The sequence below is a fragment of the Chenopodium quinoa genome, unplaced genomic scaffold (genome assembly GCF_001683475.1).
Source record: "Chenopodium quinoa cultivar QQ74 unplaced genomic scaffold, ASM168347v1, whole genome shotgun sequence".
Lineage (NCBI taxonomy): Eukaryota > Viridiplantae > Streptophyta > Magnoliopsida > Caryophyllales > Amaranthaceae > Chenopodium > Chenopodium quinoa.
This window is the reverse complement of record NW_018744858.1, coordinates 1,366,195-1,381,168: the sequence shown is the minus strand read 5'-3', so window position 1 is coordinate 1,381,168 and position 14,974 is coordinate 1,366,195. Positions and strand designations below refer to the sequence as shown.

The following is a 14,974-nucleotide window of genomic DNA, read 5'->3' as shown; positions in this document are numbered from 1 at the left end:
TTCGATTTTGGTTTTTCGGTTTCTCATTTCCCGAAACCGAACCACATAATTTCGGTTTCTTGGTTTGTAAAACCGAAATCGAACCACTTAAGAAAAAAATCGAACCATATTCCTAATTCGATTCGGTTTTCGGTTTGGTTTGGTTTTAAACCAAATTTGTTTCACCCCTAGATAGTTCATTATACGGGAAGGTAGTTTAGTATTGGAGCGCAACAGGGTAGTGGATGATTATGGGACTCATTTGGATGAGCAGGAGGGAGCCGGTGGTTAGCATAATGCTTTGTTGAGGACTCCGGGTTCGGTTTCGAGTTCAAGTTCGAGGTACGAGGATGATGGACCTGATGATGATGAAGATGAGGGTGAGGCTGATGTTGAGGAGCAGTTGCCTGTCATGACAAGAGGTCCTGATGGGAAATTTACGAGTTCCCAACCACCTCGATCTGCAGCGTCTTGGCTTGTTCAAGGGTCGATAGACGGTGGGCCCGAGGTTTGGGGCCCATGTTGCTTGGTATATTTGGGATGGGGAAGATCGACGGTGCAGTGTCATACTAGAGCTGGTGTGTGTAGAGACTTGACTAACTGGCTAGAGCGATATACGGCTGCCACTACTACGCGGATACGACAGACTTGGTTGTCGCACCTGCCTAGCATTATGCACGACCACCTTAATTTTCCGCTGATTTCTGCCTTTGTTGAGAGATGGCAACCAGACCCGAACACATTCCACCTACCTTTTGGTGAGATGACCATCATGTTGCATGACGTACACTACATGCTTGGTATTCGGGTTGATGGGGATATGGTTGCCGGTGATCTCCCTAGTGACCAGTATAGGACATTGGTAGGTGGGTTGTTATAGTTGACTCCGGAGGAGCTACAGGTCAAGACTCAGAATGCCATCCACAAGAACGGTGGCGTCCATACTGACCAGATTATTGCTAGGTGTCGTAGTGAGGAGCAGCCGGAGGCAGTTTGGGCCATTGGTTACATGTGGGTCCTTTTGGGTAACACGCTCTTTACTGACAAGAGCGGTACCCATACTCACCCTTCTTTTCTCAATGAGTTGTGTATGGAGGATAACCTGGAGAGGTCGACGAGATACTCATGGGGTTCAGCCACACTAGCGTACTTATATCGTCAACTCGGGCATGCCACCCGAAATGGATGTGATTCTATCGCGGGTTGTCTGACCCTTCTATAGGCTTGGATATACGAGTACTTTCCATGTTTTTGGCCTCACCAGGGTGTGTTGACACGAGACGTCCCTCATGCTCGTGCAGGGTTATGGGATGTTGGTATGACGCGGAAGCATCAACAGCATCTCGTGTCCTTTCGTACTCGACTTGACTAGCTGGGTGACCATGAGGTATAAATAGATACGTAAATACTATTTATTTTATATTTCTTTTATTTACAGTTGATTTACACTTGTACTAATTTGTTGGTATGCTGGTTGCCGTACGGAGCTTTTCCTGCACAACAGGTGCCTAGGACTATGTTTACGGGATGTATTCACTATAGGGGCATCATAGAGCCATATATGCCCGATCGAGTTATTTGACATTTGGGGTTTATACAGGAGATTCCCGGTGACAAAATTAGGCCTGATGATGCTCAGAGACCACTTAGTGTGAAGTCTTATAGGGTTAGTTTTTCAGCTCAGATGACCACTCTCATGTGGGACAAATTTGTCCCCGGTGCTGCGTTCAGTCTTCTGCTTGGTGGATATACTAGAGTTCCACGTGGCAGACATACTTGTGCACATGACTACCTACCATAATTTAGGAGAGTTAGCCATCCTATCGTCACTCCTAATGTTGAGGATGATCACGGTCTTCCTGAGAGGACCAACATTGATTACGTAAGTTTTTTGTTAGTTTTTTTTATTTAATTATTTTTTTTCCTATTATTACTGTTAATACAAAATTATAATGGTTTGTGCAGTGGGTAGAGCGTTTTATGGTTACGGCGCAGCAATCACTTTGTGAGTACCCTATGCTATCAAGGGACACCAGAGCAATGTTGGAGCAGGTGATTGATGATTGGAATGTAATAAATGGACTTAGAGATTAGTTGTAATATGTATTTTAGCTTTGACTTGTTTTATTAGACTGTGTTTTGGATGTTGTTAGTGGACATTTATGTTTTACACATTTGTTGGGAATTATCAAGTTGACATTTATATATTAGTTTTTTATTTTCTAATTACGTAGTACTTAGTAAATTTTAAAAAGAAATGCTTAAAAAAATTAAAAAAAAAATAATATATCATGTTTATTAATAAAGTTATATAATGTTTAATAAAAATCCATAACAATACTCAACGGTACACAAGAGCTAACTAATGTCTGCCACAACTGAAGCCTTCTCTCGTACCTTGTCTCCCATCCGTCTACACTTGCTTGATGAGCGTTAAACCACAATGGTGAAATTGGAGGAAGTGGGTGGCCACGATCCATATGCAAACGAATGAAAGTGATCCACTAATAGTTCCAATCACGAACTCTGCACTAGGCCCGTCTAAGCGTCCACAATTGTTCAATGGTAAAACAATGGTAGATGGATAGTAGCTAGATGATCTATTTCCTACTCCATATAAAATCAGTACCACATTCCAAATTGTGGCAATAAAAAAAAAATCCTGTTGTGCTACCATCCAATGCTCCTGTCCACACGCATCACCATCCCATATGATCCGGTCTATGAACCAACCTCTGCAGTCCTAAACCAACCTGTTGACCCCATATGTCGTAGTAAATCATGCTATGCAGCCAAGGTTGATCGAGAACCAACCTCATTTGCGATATGATGTCAAACCAATCGCCACTCCTCCTGATCTCCATAATATAAATCTGCTACGCAACGAAATCCGCAGTTCCCATCTCCAATTACGTCCTTAACACCTACAACGTAAGGCCAAATGATGTTGGGAATCGCGTAGATGTATCTGCATCGTCGTTTGTCAAACCCGGTACTTACAAAATAAAAACATAATTGACACATAATTAAGTTATTACACAAAATAAATTAAAATATACGATGTGTAAAACATTATTTAATTATATCTATAATCACCTGTATTAGATGGGGGTGGTCTACTTCTGGATCGATTATCTCGCCCATTACGTTGAACATGCTCGAAAAACGAAGGATCTCGTCTGTTCTTTCTCTCGGGAGGTTACTCGGGGGTTGACTCGAGGCTCCAGAAGGTCATCATAGTTAGGATCCATCTCACCCTCAACCACTTGAGACACGTGCCTAAGCATCACATGGTCGCTGGAAATAACCTGATCAACAAGGGTGCGACAATGAGCTCGATCCTCATCATTTTCATCAACTATATCAGGAATGTCGACACCCGCTCCAATGATTAGGGTCCTCCAATATGGATGAATGTTCTTCGTATACAACCCCTTCCCTGCAGTAATCGAGTCCTATATTTTGCACGCACAAGGTAACCCGTGGGTAGTACGTAGAGCATACCCTCAATGTCAATGGACATCCGTACTCAAACCTCGCATCCTGTTCGTCTCACCAAGAAGAATGGACAGACAATAGTGGGATACCTTTCCGTTCAGCTGATGCAAAGGCTCTTGCTTGTACTTTTGACCATGAGTTGTTCTACATGCCTCCAACCCATTACGAATGGCTATGATCTGGTTCTCAATTGAGCAGTGCACCTGAGCCCAAACTATGTCTAAAGAACCGTAGAACTGTCAATCCAACATTTCAATGCCCAATGCTGGATCTCAACCCTGCAGTTGTTAACATTGCCGAAGTGCAGTACCTGGTTCGTCCAAAACATCACAAACTTCTCGTTGTGTATGAGCCAAGTGTCCATAACATAGTCAATCACTTTCGGCCATCGACCCCACTTGGTTTTCAGCTATACAAGCTCTCTTTTATACGCCTCTTCAGATGTAGCATTAATCACATGCTTAAACCTCCCATTTTTCAACTTGGCACCAATCTCCTTCTTTTTTTCAAACATGGAAGTAACCTTCGCCTCAACATCTTTGTTAATATGCCACACACACAACATGTGTCTTGTGTTTGGAAACACGCTCTTCAACGCTGCACAAAGGCCAAGCTCCCTATATGTTAGTAGTACTAACGGCTCTCTATGATGACCGATCAATAACCTCAAGCACTGAAGCACCCACCGATAACTTTCTTCGGACTCCAACCTCATGAATGCGTATGCAACAAGAAAGTTATGATTTGTCGGTGTAACCCCAATAATCTCAAAGAATGGCATGTCGTATTGGTTCGTCTTGTAAGTGGAATCCATACCTATCACGTACGGGTATGGGCATAGCAAATTTGTCATGATCTGGTGTGCCATGAAAGCATGTTGCAACACATTGTTGGTGTCAGTCATAACCCAAGTGAGGTATTTGCTCTGTCTGGCCAAATGAAGCACCTGGTGAACCACCTCTCTTCCCTTGAATTGCTCCATTCTAATATTACTTCTGCAGTTGTAGACATGCCTGATGTTTGGATAGTCTCCGGGAAACTTTTCTACAAGAGTTCTCATGATATGCCGAGGTGGCACCTGTGCCTGAGTCATGTCACGTATTACTTGCTTAGCTGCAAGACTAAGACTGCTGATTTGTCGATGTCCCTCGGGATACACAGCCAAAGAATGATTGTGTGTGTCGTTCAAGAAACCGAGCTTCCAATCACTTACTACTCTGACATACTCTACCTTGAGTTTGAAGGGACAACTATTTGTCTTGCTTTCCGTGTCTTTGTGTATCGTATTCATCATGTCTCTTATCATGCTCTTTTTTCCATGATCACAACTCACATATCAATACGGCCGACCACTGCTGTTTAGGGTAAAAGTACCCTGTCCACGTGGCCCAATCACGTGCTGACACGTGTCAGCATCAGAGGGGTTATGAGGGAACCAATCCTCTGGAAAAACGTGGCACTCTAGCATATGAAAGGGGAACTGATCACCTCTCACTGTAAATAGAGGAAAATCCTCATTTATTACATATTTATAAGGATACACACCAAACCCGAGCAATATTAATTGTCGAATTCTCACGGAATCCGAGAGAAAAACCTTTACATTCCGTACTTTAATACATCCGGAAACGTTCTAACTTGATCTTCGGAGGCGGAACTCCACCCAACCGGAGTTTTTGTGGTTTTGTAGGTACAGACGGTCGACACGCATTCTTGGAATTGTAACTCTCCCAAGGGACTCTAAAAACGCCGAAATATTTAGCGCCATCTGTGGGGAGAGTAATTCTGAGATGGCATCAGAGTCTGTACCGCCTGCTGAAGGCAAACGGTCTATGGCCGAAATTGAGGTCCACACGGACCAAGATATTAGTGACGACTTTGAGGTCGACACCTACGTGGCCCAGACTGGTCATTCAGAACGAGACCCCATTCCAAGGAAACAAGGGAACGGGGCGAAGACAAAGCTGGTCCTAGCAGCCCAACCGTCAAGCCGGGTGGACGACCCATGCGGCAGAAGGTGCTGCCCCCATAACTAGAGACGAACTCATTAAATTCATGACAAGTTTCAAAGGGGAGATCAAGGACATGATAAACAAGTCAACTGGCACCAACAAGGGTGATAGGACCATAAAAGTATATTATTTTTATATATTAAACTCTTGATTTTATATTGGCATTTGATAATTTAAGAGTATAATAAGTAATTTTCTATCCTATACATGAGTTACTACTATTTTATTTATTTGTTTGCAGGAAAGAAAATATCGGTATCAAATTGCATTCTACGCCACTTTGATTAAGAGAAGCAAAATTTACAAGCCAGTTGACTTTCAAATATTTCAAGCCCAATATTGTTTTATTGTGTAGGCTTTTACATTTGGGCCTTGAATGAAAATATCTTCCTACTTAGCTGAGTGAAGAAAAGAGGCAGCTCAAGAACATTTCTCCTTGCTCTAAAGCATAGAGTTTTTCGCCGACTTCCACAGAGAACAAACCGTCAAACAAGATGATAAAGATGAAATTGGATAATTATTGGAGCGAAATACTCGGAGCAACGGAGATGAATCAAAGGCTAGTTCCTTATATTTCGGTTAGGGAAGTTTTTGAGTGTTATCAGATCCGTAATTTTGGGGAGCAAAATGGAGGGAATATAATCTGAATTTCGGCGGAGAGTTGCGAGATCGAAGAGTGAACAGAGGTGGTAGACGAGTGAACAGAGGTGGCTTGGTTCTGTGCATGGTTACTCTGATCATCTACTGGAAGCTTTTGGTATTTTATATATTTTGTTTACATTCAATTGTCAGCTACTTGTTTTTACTTTGGATTAGCAGTAGAAGTTTTGTTTAGAAAATGGAAATAATAAAGTTAGTGCTTCCTTAATTTGTTCTTGAATGCGTCAGTTACTCCTGGGAATTATACTTTGATTGCTTAATATATTTTCTAGTATCTATTTCTATTTTGCTTTGTTAACTAGTTTGACTATGAATTCTATATGTTCTAGTATGATAACCTCAATATTTGTTATGTTAGGCTAAATTATTAGAGGGGTAGGGAGATCAATTATGCATTGGATTATTGGATTGTGAGAATTGATATGTTGTAGTCCTTGGGTATTATGTTTATATTCTTAATTGGTTTGATAATCCGCTTGAATTACGAACTAGTTGATTATGTTTGAGACCGGCCATCTTTAGTATAATTTGTTAGTTTGACGACTAGAATTTTAGCTTGTGATCCGTAATTGTTCTAGCTAATACCATTAGTAGTGATCAGGTGTGTGATTGGTGACTAAAACTTGTCTCACACCTAAGATTATCAACCCTTTGAGTTGCACAAGTCCGAGCTTGTGAGACTTGTGGCTTAAGTTAACTACTTCCTTGTTATTAATGCAGCTAATTAATCGAGTCTAGAGAGCTTGTTCTAGATTATTAGTTAGTTAGACAATATTCCGAGAGCTCGTTTGGTATATATGCAATTAAGGGAAGTTTTGAATGCTTGTTTGTGTTCCTTGGTTAACATTAAGATATAAATGTAATTCGTATAATTCGATGAGCAATAATTGATACTCCAATGCTATAATACATCTCCCGATTCCCTATTTCATTATTTTTGATTTTATCGTATTTTAATTTTTATTAGTTTACTTCTCCGTGCTTTATTTGTTATCTAGTTAGTAGTTTATTTATTAGATCATATCATTGTTTCTTCAAAACAGGGGTTTCTAACTTACACAAGTAATAATTTGATAATCCAATTCTCTGTGGGATCGACCCTAACTTACCCTACTACATTTTAGGAGGTTTTAGTTAGGTTTATATTTGGTAGACACGCGACAGTCGTATCAAATTTTGGCGCCGTTGCCGGGGAATTGGCGTTTTATTTTATTATTTCTTGTGTTTTTCTAACTGTTCTTACTAACTTGTCACCTAGTTCCTTGTTCTTGTATGTGTGACAGAAATTTTCAACATCAAAGATTGAGAAATTTTGCGGCAAGGAACCAGGGACTTATAATTAATCCTTTTTCTACTCTTCCTGTAGCTAAAAGGACTCGTGCTCATATACTGGAGCAAGCTCGTCATATTCCGTTACCTCACAGTGAAAGTTCATCTTCGGACGAGGAGGGTGAATATATTTTTGAGATGGGTGATCAAACACTAAAGCAGCTTGCAGCTCCAACGTTTGATCCAAATTTATTGTGCATAGTAGACGATGAGGCAGAAATTGAGATCAAGCCGGGGTTGATTAGAGCTCTTCCCACATTTTCAGGTTTCCGTAATACTAACTCCTTGGGTTCAGTTCACATGAATGAGGCTAGCAGATTTTTGAAGAAATTTCACATAGCATGTGCGGGGATGAAACCGGCTGGTGTCACCCTCGACCAGCTCAAGTTGAAGGCATTTCCTTTTGCCTTGTCTGATGGTGCCAAGGAGTGGTTATTTGAAGTACCTGCTGGAACCATCACAACATGGGATCAAATGCTAAAAGTATTCGCAGAAAGATATTTTCTAGCATCTTTGATAGCCAATATCAGGAAAGAAATATGTGGAATTCGACAGGACGATGCAGAGACACTTCATGAGTACTGGGAACGTTTCAAGAAACTATGTGATAGTTGCCCAAACCATCAGATCAGTGAGCAATTATTAATACAGTACTTTTACGAAGGACTCAGGGAGACAGACAGGAATCTAGTTGATGCAGCAAGTGGTGGAGCACTGGTTGACAAAACACCCGCAGAGGCAAAGAAACTGATTGCAAACATGGCTGCAAACTCTCAGTATCGAGGAGGTCGAAATATCACGTCCACCTCTATACGTCAAGTTAATGAAGTGGTGAGTTCTAACCTCGAGCAACAAGTAGCTAAACTCACTTCCTTAGTGGAGCGAGTAATGATCGAAAAAGGGCAAGAAAAAGTATGTGGCCTTTGTTCAATGGTAGGACACCCAACTGATATGTGTCCTACTCTGCAAGAAGAAGAAGTGAATTCGATTGGTGGTGGTCAGGGGCAGCAAAGACGTTATGATCCATTCTCTCAGACTTATAATTCGGGGTGGAGAGATCATCCAAACCTGAGATATGGTAATGCTCAGCAGCAGGCAGGCAACTCTAACCTCAGACCACCAGCTTTCCAGCAACAGCAAGCTTCTAATCCTCCACCTGGGTTTCATCAGCAACCACAATATCAGCCGCGACCTCAAAATCAACAAGTTTCCCAGCCACAATCTGGTAGCATGTCTCTGGAAGATATTGTGAAGGCAATGGCTGACAACACTTTGCATTTCCAGCAAGAGACAAGAAGTGGTCTAAAGAACTTGGAGAACCAAGTTTCTCAGTTAGCTAACACAGTGGGAAAGCTCCAAGCTCAGAACTCTAATAAGCTTCCGAGTCAACCAGAGAGAAATCCAAAGGAGAACGTGAGTGCAATCTCCCTGAGAAGTGGCAAGCAATTAGAGGTTCCAACGAAAAAGACTGAAGAGCTGGCAGCACACCAAGAGGAACAAAGGACTATTGTTCCAGAGCAAGATAAGCAGCCCACTAAGGTAAGAGATGTTGTTTCTCCCAATACTGATCAGTTTACTTCTTCTATTCCATTTCCCAGCAGGTTATCATCTAAGAATAAGAAGAGAGAGCAAGAAAAGGAGAAAGAGACCCTGGACATTTTTCGCAAGGTTGAGGTAAACATACCTTTACTGGAAGCTATAAGACAAGTGCCGCGGTATGCAAAGTTTTTGAAGGAGTTATTCACTAACAAGAGGAGATTGAGTGGAGATGAAAAAGTCAGTGTAAGTGAGAATGTGTCTGCTGTTTTACAGAGGAAAGTTCCTCCAAAGTGCAAGGATCCAGGTATTTTTACTATACCATGTAAAATAGGTAACACGAGATACGATAAATGCATGCTAGATTTAGGAGCTTCTATTAATGTCATGCCTTTATATATCTATAAAGCTCTGAACTTAGGACCTTTGAAAGACACTCGAGTGATTATTCAGCTTGCTGACCGTTCTAATACATACCCTGTAGGAGTAGTTGAGGATGTTTTAGTGCAAGTGAATGAACTGGTATTTCCTGCTGATTTTTATGTTTTAGATATGCCAAATGATGAATCCCCTAGTGCAGCACCTATCTTATTAGGAAGACCTTTTCTGAAAACATCTAGAACTAAAATTGATGTTCACAATGGGGTGTTGACCATGGAATTCGATGGGGAGGTTATCTGGTTTAATTTATTTGATGCCATGAGATATCCCTCTGATTGTGAATCTGTTTCTAGTATAGATGTCATTGATGCACTAACTGAGCAGGTATTCTTTCTCTCTGGTCATGATGGGTTAGATGTTGTTTTGACTGCGCCTATGGAAAAAGAAAAGTATACTGACTTGCAGGAACATTTTGAGCTTAAGGGGGAGTTAAGGAAGCTTTTTCCTCTCTGGAAATACTTCCTGATAAGCAATTAAGGTATGACAAACGGTTTATGCAGTTACCTGTCACTTCTAACAGATTGTTACCTTCTATTGTACAGGCCCCTGAAGTGGAACTAAGACCATCTCAAGTATGCATTTTTGGGAGAAAATGACACTTTGCTAGTCATAATCGCGAGTAATCTAACTCCGAATCAAGAGCAAAAGCTGGTGCAAGTTCTGAAGGAACATAAAACAGCTCTAGGGTGGACAGTTGCTGATATAAAAGGAATTAGCCCCTCTATGTGTCAGCATAGAATCTTATTAGAAGAGGGAGCTAAACCCGTGAGACAAGTGCAGCGACGACTTAATCCACCTATGATGGAAGTGGTGAAGAAAGAAGTAATGAAGCTTTTTGAAGTAGGGGTGATATACCCTATATCAGATAGCCCTTGGGTCCGTCCCTTGCAAGTGGTCCCAAAAAAGTCAGGAGTCACAGTGGTGGAAAACGATAAGGGAGAAATGGTTCCCACCCGAGTACAAAATGGGTGGAGAGTTTGTGTAGATTACAGAAAACTCAATTCTTTGACTCGAAAAGATCATTTTCCCTTACCATTTATTGATCAAATGGTAGAACGTCTTGCTGGTCATGCTTATTACTGTTTTCTTGACGGTTTTTCAGGTTATGTGCAGGTCCCTATAACTCCGGAGGATCAAGAAAAAACGATGTTCACATGCCCGTACGGCACGTTTGCGTATCATCGTATGCCATTTGGACTGTGCAATGCTCCAGCGACTTTTCAGAGATGTATGGTAAGCATCTTTTCAGATTACCTTGAAAATTTCATAGAAGTTTTCATGGATGATTTCACTGTACATGGAGATTCTTTTGATAGATGCTTAGAACACCTCACTTTGATCCTTAAACGTTGTCTTGAAACTAATCTTGTGCTTAATTCTGAAAAATGTCATTTCATGGTTCAACAAGGTATAGTTTTAGGCCATATTGTGTCGTCTGAAGGAATAAAAGTTGATAAAGCTAAAATAGATCTTATTTCTTCTCTGCCTTACCCCACCTCTGTGCGGGAAGTTTTATCTTTTCTTGGCCATGCAGGGTTCTATCGCAGGTTTATCGAAGGATTCTCGAAGACTGCGCAACCACTATGCAAACTACTCCAAAAGGATGTGGAGTTCCACTTTGATGAGGCCTGTAAGCAGGCATTTGACAAGCTGAAAGACAAGTTGGTCACTGCCCCTGTTCTAAAACCTCCTAACTGGGAGCTCCCATTCGAGCTGATGTGCGACGCTTCTAACTATGCTGTAGGGGCAGTGCTAGGCCAGCGAGTTGGAAAAGTTCCCCATGCCATCTACTATGCCTCAAGGACTTTGGATGCAGCTCAAGCTAATTATACTACAACTGAGAAAGAACTTTTAGCTGTAGTTTATGCTTTAGACAAATTCAGGTCTTATTTATTGGGTACTAAAATTATTGTGTTTACTGATCATCCAGCGCTGAAATATTTATGGTCAAAGGATGTATCCAAACCTAGGCTAATACGTTGGATTTTATTGCTTCAACAATTTAATGTTGAAATAAAAGATAAAAAAGGTTCTGACAATAGTGTTGCTGATCACTTGAGCAGGTTAGTTATTGAAGCTGATGAAGGTCACGCCCCAATCAATGAAGAGTTCCCCGATGAGCAACTTCATGCCTTGAACTCAGGAACTCTGTGGTATGCTGATTTGGTGAATTTTCTAGCATCTGGGAAGTTTCCAGCCAGCTACACCAAGGCACAAAAGGACCGGATGCGTAGTATAGCAAAATACTACATATGGGATGACCCATACCTCTGGAAATACTTTGCTGATCAACTAATCAGAAGGTGCGTACCCGATTCTGAAATTCTGTCTATACTAACTTTCTGCCATTCTTATGCATGTGGGGGACATTTTGGACCAAAGAGAACCGCACGCAAGGTTTTAGAGAGTGGATTCTACTGGCCATCCATATTTAAAGATGCATATGAAATCTGTAAGGCATGTGATAGTTGTCAAAGAACAGGTACACTAGGTCCTAGGAATGAAATGCCCCAAACTCCTATCTTAATATGTGAAATCTTCGACGTTTGGGGTATGGATTTTATGGGTCCCTTCCCCTCTTCTTTCGGTTTTCAAAATATTTTGCTTGCTGTCGATTATGTCTCGAAATGGGTGGAAGCTATAGCCACCCGTACTGATGATTCTAAAGTTGTTGCAGAATTTTTGAAATCAAATATTTTTGCTAGATACGGATTCCCGAGAGCCATCATCAATGACAAGGGGACACACTTTTGCAATAAGACAATAGGAGCTCTCTTGAAGAAGTATAATGTGTTTCATCGAGTGTCCACTGCATATCACCCACAAACAAATGGACAGGCAGAAGTCTCCAATCGAGAAATCAAGTCCATTCTAGAGAAGACTGTGAATCCAAACAGGAAAGATTGGAGTCTCCGCCTCAACGATGCACTGTGGGCGTACAGAACAGCGTATAAAACTTCGATCGCGATGTCTCCTTACAGGCTTGTGTTTGGTAAACCTTGCCATCTGCCAGTAGAATTGGAACACAAAGCCTTTTGGGCCGTGAAACAATGCAATATGGAAATGGATGCAGCAGGGGAGCACAGGAAACTTCAATTGCAAGAACTTGAGGAAATCCGAAATGATGCTTTCGAGAATGCGAGAATTTACAAGGAGAAGACCAAGGCATTCCATGATGAGCGCATAACACGAAAGACATTTACAGTGGGGCAGAAAGTTCTCTTGTACCATTCTCGGCTCAAACTATTTCCTGGTAAACTCCGTTCTCGATGGGTGGGACCATTTGTTGTCACAAAGGTGTGTGAGCATGGTGCAGTGGAGATTCGCAGTGAAGATACGGGGAAGGAATTCAAGGTGAACGGCCATCGACTCAAGCCGTACTATGAGGGTCATCAGGTCCAAAACGTTGAAGTGATGGAGCTAGAAGTTCCAAATTATGACAACTAGCATGCTGAAAAGGCGTCGAGCTAACGACGATAAATAAAGCGCTATTGGGAGGCAGCCCAAATTTATTTTGTTTGTTTTTGTCATTTTATTTTTAAGTTTATATTTCTGTTTTCTTTCTTAAAAAAAAAAAAAAGAGAGAGAGATCTATTGCTTTTTCTTATTTTTAAGCCCCTTATAAGATTCAGGAAACTAATTCTGCTTTTATTTGGTGTCCGTTGTTGCACGACAGTGAGATTGGCTGGAACAATCAACTGCTGGTGGAGTCACAGCTAACCTGAAACAAAACCGGCCATATTCGATAGTGTTTACAGCAAGTTATGAGCAGGCCCAAGCTTGGGGGATGCCAACAGGGAGCTACACAGTCCATGTTCACAGTTTGCCAACTGCATCCAGTGAGCTCGTTTCCTTCTCTCTATCTATTTCTCCTCTTTATTCATCATGTTCTTATATTCTTTAAGTCACACATTGAGGGAAATGTGTGAATAAAGCTTGGGGGGAGTGCATTCAGTTCTATTTCTTGGTTTTGAGTCTGACAGTTTGTTTTTGGACAGTGCTTTGCATATATGATTCCATATCCACTCTACAATGCTTAACTTTGGCTTATAGACTTGTATGTATGCAGACTAATTTCTTTAAACAGTCGCCAGCCTGATGGAAGTCAATATTGTGGTGTTGTAATAAGAAAGAAATGATTTAGGCATTAAGGTATTTGCACCCCATAAGCCAAGAAGCTTAGCAATGACATGATCCATTAAAAATCCCGATTTGATAATTATTAGCCTATTTTTCTGATTACACTTATGAGTCATTGTCTGAAATTTGAAATTTGCCACTCTAAGATTAGTAGAGCATATGCAGTGTGAAGAAGATTATGGTTGTTATATTGATTTGATCCGTTGTTGTTTTATTCAAAAAGTTTCATATTGAAGGCTCTATGTACCAATGTATGGGCTTAAAAAAAAAATAAAAAAAAATAAAAAAAAAAAAGCAGTTGAGCCTATATATGTACGTGTGGTGTTTAATTTATGTATCGTAGTTGAGTAACTCGAGTTAGTAAATCCGTAGGGGTTTCTTCAAACCTAGTGCCTTGGGCCAACTGGACCGGGAGTCATTGGTTGAAAGCTCGTTACATGGGTTGCTTGACAGATACATGGCATTAAGAGTCATGAAACATTAATAAAAAAAAATAAAAAAAATAAAATTGTGGGATTTATTTCAGTATACATGATGATAATTGCTGCTCTACGATTCTTACTCTACCATCACACTCATATATACTCTTCAAACCTCACTTTACCTTGGCCCATTTCATCCTTAATTTGTGTCCTAATGATCTTTGAGTTATTCTGCTACTCTGTTGATGGAAACTAGGCTATGATTATTTAAGAGTTGGTATTTTGGTTCATAAATTCTTGAAATTTATTTTCCACCTGCATATATACTTGACTTGAAGCTGTCATTGAGCAAAGTAGAGTAAGTGGAACATGTCAGGTTACAAATTGTTATATCAAGAGTCTAGCTCCTTAGTAATTTTATGTCTTTGCTTGAGGGCAAGCAAAATTAAAGGGTCAGTTGGGCAAGAAGCCTTCTTCCTTCAAAAAGAAGCATGTGAAAGATCGTGTGCCTACTCCTCACCCTAAACCAAAAGGGGCGGACGGGCCCATGATCGACCTGTCTAAACTTCGTTTTCCTGAATCAGGGCAAAGGAAGGCCATCCGGCAAGTTTAGCCGGATGGGTCAAAAAGGACTTACTGAGATGCCCGGATGTTAATCCAGCAGAAGAGACGAAGTTAGCAATTGTCTCAGTCGGCCTCAACGTCGACTTACCTAGACAGTTTCTAGAATACTTTAATGATGTATTCGGATTCAAACCGAGAAAGTCAGTCACGCAGCATGTCTGCACGAACTGGCCCTCAGATTATCCAACCGGCTCCGTATGTGCCCCAACAACCATACATACCGTATGGATCCCCATACATGCAGTCGGCCCTCTTTGGTGGTCAAATGGCACAAAATGTCCAGCCCATGGACTGGAAGCTTCGGCTGCTAAACCTTTGGGAACAGCCGTCGGC

General features: G+C 41.1%; 2 protein-coding genes across 3 annotated transcripts; one reads left to right on the top strand and one right to left on the bottom strand.

Annotated features, from left to right (window-relative positions):
• Positions 1–2,811: 2,811 nt before the first annotated feature.
• LOC110704723 (protein FAR1-RELATED SEQUENCE 5-like) lies at positions 2,812–4,570 on the bottom strand. The gene is made up of 4 exons (XM_021882531.1): positions 3,893–4,570; positions 3,515–3,713; positions 3,127–3,418; positions 2,812–2,974 (listed from the first exon to the last, which is right to left on the bottom strand). Exons 1-4 carry the CDS (start codon positions 4,568–4,570, stop codon positions 2,812–2,814), a joined length of 1,332 nt encoding a protein of 443 aa, XP_021738223.1.
• Positions 4,571–5,813: 1,243 nt separating this feature from the next.
• On the top strand, positions 5,814–9,939 carry LOC110704778. Of its 2 annotated transcripts, none has more exons than XM_021882588.1 (2): positions 5,814–6,246; positions 7,516–9,939. In XM_021882588.1, exon 2 carries the CDS (start codon positions 7,617–7,619, stop codon positions 9,930–9,932), a length of 2,316 nt encoding a protein of 771 aa, XP_021738280.1. In that variant the 5' UTR covers positions 5,814–6,246; positions 7,516–7,616; the 3' UTR covers positions 9,933–9,939. The 2 variants fall into 2 exon arrangements, with proteins under 2 accessions (XP_021738280.1, XP_021738281.1); XM_021882589.1 differs by having other exon boundaries at positions 7,433–9,939.
• The last annotated feature ends 5,035 nt before the right edge of the window (positions 9,940–14,974 follow it).